Below are 6,370 nucleotides of genomic sequence, written 5' to 3' on the forward strand. Positions count from 1 at the left end.
ATGGTTCCGTAGATAGCCCGTGTTATCAACTGCAGGTATAATTGATAACACCAGTTCAAAATCATATACTCCAGTCCAGTCCTTGTTACAAAGTATAGGCCTACTGTTATTGTAGTCTTACACAGCCTGTTTTCAAAGTATGGTATTATTAAAGAATTAGTAGTCCGTTATCAACAGATGTCAAAATTTTTAAAAATCTTTAAAACACTAAAACTTTAAAATACAATACCAGTACAAACATTTAGAGATAATGGAAGATGAATAACTAACAGTCCATTGTTGAAATAATATTTTTATTAAAACAAGTCGCACTGAAAATAGACATCTAAAGGAGAAGCCAATCACATTTAAATATCACATTCATTTTGACTAGGTAGGCCCAAAAAAAGGGAGGAAGTAGAGGTATATAAGTCGGCAGTATGCAAACACATAATGACAAATTTGTAAGGGCCTTACTAGTGATTTTTTTTTAATTAATCAAAAGGGTAACTTTTCTGTTTACTTTGTCTTGAGCATGAGTTCTATGGAATAAATTTAGCTAACTAGCTCAATAAAATGGTACCAAAAAGCACCCATTCTGTTACATTTTCAACACAACACTGCTTTACAGCAAACCGTCATAACACACAGGGTTTAGGTTGAGTACTAGTGATTGAACGATGAAACATAGGGTCAGAAATTAAGAAATCTGGGTCTCGAAGAGCATAACATTCCTTTCATTTGGTGTTTTTTTATTATTGTTTTGCTTGGCTTCTCAACTATGGCAGTTGCACATATCTATTATAGCAATCAACTCATCAGGGACAGAAGATAGAAAATCAGTAGGCCTACCTAACTTACTTGGAAGTTGTATGTCGATGTTGTTGTCTGGGGGTTTAAAGCCCACACAACTGTTTGAAAACTACTGATTATTCAGGTTGGATTATACAAATTTTTAGTTTTTCGCCAACACTAAAAAGTGGAGGGTGACAAGAGTTTTAGTACAAGCTAGAACATAACTTAGGTGTTTGCCTTTGGAACTGTTAAATTTAACCAAATTTTTTTATCAATATAATTTCTTTAGTGATATAAATTAACTAATGCCCAATTGAGTCTCAATTATCTGACCCTATCTAAAAGGTACTAAGATCTAAAATGACTAAGGGATTAAGCGGCCTGAAAATGTAAAAAATTCAATAAAAGTATAATGTACTAACAACTAAGATTTAGGCTAATATTTCAATTTTAAAAACCTATACCTAGGCTATTTTGTAACTTTCTGATTAAACACATTTTTTCTTGATATTTTTACAATGGTGTTTTATATGTTTAACTGTGTTATCGGACCTTTCCGTTTATAACCTTAACCTTGTAAGGTGGCCAAATTAGGTCAGATAATAAAGACAACTGTACTGAACTGTGAACTAGTGACTGAATAGTAAATAGGTAGGCCTAATGATAGTAATGCCTAGGTATTGTACCAGCCTATTAAGGAACTACAGGATTTATACCCCTTCTCATCAAAGAGGTCCTTTATTCACCAACTCACTGTTCTAAATTAGTTGACCTAAATTCATGGTTAGAAAATTGGATTATATTCCATTTGCATGGATTTTTTTAAAACCTTTTATTTGTGTAGAGATTTGTGTCATCCAAACAACTGCAAAGTTGCTGAATTCTAATAAGTTACATTAGACATTTTAGTTCTGAATATCAATAGAACGAGATGGCCAAGATATTTGTATGAGCTTAAGTAGTAAATTACCAATCGACTGAATTGTTAAGGTGATCGCCTAACCTTATTATGGAATAAATAAGTTAAAGTTGTCAAGTTACATAGATGTGGTAGCCTAAAAAGTTTAAATATCACAGACTATGGAAAAATAGGTCTTACAAATTGGAGTTCAAATTTGTATTGTTTTGGCACTAGTGACCGCAAGACAATATGGGTAATAAGAGCCGTTATTCCCCATACTTTTAAATCCCCTTTAATATACACTGGTAAGATATAACCTGATCCATTCCGATATTGAGTGTACTTGCAGTTTTGATTGTTGCAAAAATGGCTTATGGGGACAGTAAACGCCAATTCTACTTCAGAAGGATTCGGTTTCAAATTACTGACATTAATATTACCCACATAGCCTAGAACAGGTAAAATGTTGAATTCTCTTGCTGAAAAAGTGTTGCCATGACCCCAAACTTCAATTGAAGATTGTGGAATTCCGAGTTCTTCTTCAGTCTCACGAAGGGCAGTATGCTCCAAATCGGTATCATCAGAATCATGCTTGCCACCAGGAAATGATACTTGACCTTTGTGCCTCTTCAGATGCCCCTTTCTAAGAGTGTACAGAATTGAAGGTTCACCATCTACACAGCACAATGGAATAAGTACTGCTGCTTTACCTAACTTTTCTGACTTCGGGTTAGGAGACATTTTTACCTTTTTCAGTCTTTCAATACACAATTTTTTATCTTCATCAGTAAATCCACAGTAACTAGAACTAAGCCTTGATATTACATCAATCCTTCTGGAAAAACAATAATTGAAAACTCCTAAAATTTGGCAGTCTCTCATAGAATTACATTTAAGGACAGTTTTAGAATAGACTATAAAACTTCTCAAGGGCAACATTGTTAAACAATGAAGATAAGAGGGTTACAAACATGCTGCTTCATCAAACATGTCGAAATACAACTTAAAACAAAAACAGTCACTATCACTTAACTTAATTAGTTAATTATTAATATCAAATTCATTATAAGCCTAACCTCAACAAACAGAAGAAGAAATCGGATTTTGACATTTGAGCAGAATGAACGATTGTTGTTGTGATTTGTGAATCATGTGTTCAAATAGTTGAAGTTATACCAACAAATAAGTTATACCAACAAATAAGTTATGCTTATGGAAGTTTATTAGCATTGATTTTGTAATTTATTCTTTTATTACGCAGTTCTTCGTACAGCACACTTAACTGTGAGGAACCCATTAAACAAACGACACTTAAGTGTTATTACTTATTACATACATACTTTTCTAGGGGGGGGAGTTGTTAGGGAACTTAAAACTTGGGGGGGATATTTGTGGGAATTTGAATTCGGGAATAAGGGGGTAATTCTAATGGCTTGGGAGTAGCTTTATCTGGACCAAACTCATATTAAGCGTGCTGAATCTGCTACCATAGATAAAACCATAGATAAAACGATAAAACATACTTGTTTTATCTATAGTACAGGTAAAATAGGGTTTTATAAACAACAAAATTTGTACATTCATGAAATTTTACCTGTGAGTTACTAATAATATGAGAAATGAAGATCCGATGAGTCCCCAAAATTTTGGGCGTCCTAAGGCCCTTTTTGTTCCGAAGGGCCCTTGTTCCTGAATAATTTTGTTTTTACGTTTAAGGTCAAGTGAGGTGTGGTTTTCGATGGTTTTAGTTATTTTAAATCGATTGGGACTAGGTTTAAGTGTATTAAACCACTCCATACAGGGTGTTTCGAAATATTATTACTTTTTACGATATATAAAGATTTATTCATAAAGTAATAAAATTAGTTACCTCCATGCTCTATATAAACGGGGGATATTGAAAATAACTTTAATTCTTTACTATGTAAGAGGGAAGGATCACAAGGAGTAAGAGAAAATATTAAATACTCCCGTTACAGCAAACCTGCAGACCTAGCGAATTTCCGTTTTACTTACTTGATTTTCAATTAAATCTTAAATAACATCGCGTTTAACGATTACCTAGGTTTGCTGCTAATAAAGTGTGTTTATAGTAAAATATTAATAGCCTAGTATAAAACAAATTAATTTGACAAGTTTGATCAAGATATATCTATTAACAAACAATTATATAAATAAAACTAAGCACAAATCATCATCGATATAATACGATATAATATACGATAATAATACGATCATATAGTGATATAATACGGGTTTTAATTTTTTTTATCATTTTACACTATTCTACATAAGAATAACATGGGAATTTTAAATTTACAATTTTAGTATTTTTATCCGTAACTAATAACCATACAAAAACATGTTAATATACTAAATTATTTGTTTTTAAGCTATTTAAAATGTTCTAGAGAAAAATTGGGAAACTTTGTGTTTTGATGGTAAAGTAAATAAGAAAACTCAACTTTTACCCCATAAACCTCGTTCTCATTGTTCAGAAAAAAATGCTTGTATCGACAATGCTGCTCTGATGTCTTAGTGCTGTCCTGGTCGTTATAACCATCAAAGACAACCGTACATGTATTGATTGAAAATAATTTTGAGGAACTTAAGATACAAGTTGCAAACGTCAGTATGTATGAAAGGTGTTTTTGCACCACGTTGTTCGTGCTTAAAGATTGGTGTTGCCTGTTCTGCAATATGCAAGGTTTGTAAAGGGGAATCCCGCTTGCGAACACCAACTTGGACAAAATCAGTAAAGATGGACAAGTTGCTAAGAATAATAAAATTGTTAATGAGTCGTCTGAGAATAATGATTGTGATGATGAAATTGTAAAGAGAGATACTACGGAAGTTGTAGAAAAATAGCTTTAAGTAAATTTTTAGTTTAAGTCATTTTAATATGTAAAGCAAGGTTTTATACAAATACAATTGTTTTAATTTTTAATAAATGTAAAAAAATAACTTAAATAACTACCTAATAAAAATACATATCAATTTGAAATTGGTCTTAATAGATTTGCATAAAAAACACATTGAAAGATTATTCACACCACCTTAAAAGTTGAAATTTTTGCGTAGTAACCTCCCATGTAGCACAGATGGTTGGGCCAACGTTGGCCAACTGTGGGACAGTTGGTCGATGGTTGGTTGGAGCTTCCACAACCAACCAACCGTTGTCCAACTGTATATCTCGTAGTTGGGCCAACCAATATTTACAACTGTGGACCAACATCGGTTCATTGTTAATGAAATACATTAATATGCATTGTTGGGTATCATACATCAAGCCAACCGTTGTCCAACCGTTTTTCACTCCGTTGGACCAACAAAAAGATACTTTTGTTTGACCAACGATGGTCCATAGTTGAGTTTACACGACTTTCATTCTCTGGGTCTAGCTTTCACAACATAATTATAATAAAATATCTGGTTTTACAATACCTCTATCAGTTCCAAAAGTTTCCAAAAGTTTTTGGAACTGATAAAGGTATTGTAAAACCAGATATTTTATATATTACAGTTCCGGGGCTACAACAATGAATTTTAATAATTATAATAATGCAAATATTTTTTAAATTAATATTCTTTAACTTATTTGCAACAATTTAAGGGGAAAGAGTAATTAATCATATAACAGTCAATTATAATAGCATTAATAATCTAACGGTAATTAATTAATCTATATTCAAATACCAGTATCCTCTCTAACTCCAAAAAAAAAAATAACTACTTATGATGCCTTAACAGATTAACAGAATCATATTATACTGTGTGTAGTATCAAAAATGTTTGAAGTATTGCGACCATTGCAACTGTCGGCTACTCTTTCATCACTTGAAAACTCTCTGTATCAACAATCACAGATAGCTCAGTGGTAAGGTAGGCTCATAGTCAAAGGACCCGGGTTCGAGACCCGTCTGGGCCAAAAAATTTTGTTCCAGCTTTTTTTCAAAAAATTTTTTTATGAACTATTTAATCAATTTACTCAACTAATAATTATGCTTTTCGTACTAAATCTTTATTATTTTGTGTGAAATAATTTTGGTTGGGCCATTGTTGGACAAAGGTTGGCTGGAAAACAGTTTAAAGAGGTGACATTTCTACCGTTGGCCAACTGTGTGGCTCCACAATTTACCAACGTTGGCCCAACCATCTGTGCTACATGGGCTATGTTATTATGTTATAGTGTAAAACTTAATCCATACCCTTTTACCCACCATATAACCCAACCCCCCCCCTTAAGGGGGATAACTTATCCCCCTTTAATTTCCCATATAGGATATAAGCTATTACCGAAGGTCTTATGGTAAAACATAGACCCGAAACTGATTTACGTTTTCATTTCGATGCCCCCAGAAGCCTAAAGAACCATCCACTCAAAATATTATATATGTGTTTACATACATATATAACTTATAATATAATATATCCATGTTATATACGTGTCCGTAAACATGATAACTCGAGTAATTTTGGTTCAATTTTAACAAAACCGGCATAATCGGTCCGTGGAACAGGGTTTTATTTGGTAAAAATTTGTAATCTTTGACCCTCAAAACACAAAGTTTCCCAATTTTTCTCTAGAGCATTTTAAAGAGCTTAAAGAAAACAAATAATTTAGTATATTAACGTGTTTTGTAAGTGTATTAATTACAAATGAAATTCAAAAATTTGTAAATTTAAAATTCCATG

The 6,370-nt window shown here is 32.5% G+C and overlaps 1 protein-coding gene across 1 annotated transcript; it reads right to left on the reverse strand.

Annotated features, from left to right (window-relative positions):
- Positions 1 to 278: 278 nt before the first annotated feature.
- Positions 279 to 2,742, reverse strand: LOC128990889 (mitochondrial coenzyme A diphosphatase NUDT8). Its single transcript, XM_054413530.1, has one exon. The coding sequence runs from the start codon at positions 2,612 to 2,614 to the stop codon at positions 1,853 to 1,855; it is 762 nt and encodes a 253-aa protein (XP_054269505.1). The 5' UTR covers positions 2,615 to 2,742; the 3' UTR covers positions 279 to 1,852.
- Positions 2,743 to 6,370: the final 3,628 nt, after the last annotated feature.

This window comes from Macrosteles quadrilineatus, unplaced genomic scaffold (assembly GCF_028750875.1).
Source record: "Macrosteles quadrilineatus isolate MER2022 unplaced genomic scaffold, UCM_ALF_1.0 Scaffold_3__2_contigs__length_128488019, whole genome shotgun sequence".
Lineage (NCBI taxonomy): Eukaryota > Metazoa > Arthropoda > Insecta > Hemiptera > Cicadellidae > Macrosteles > Macrosteles quadrilineatus.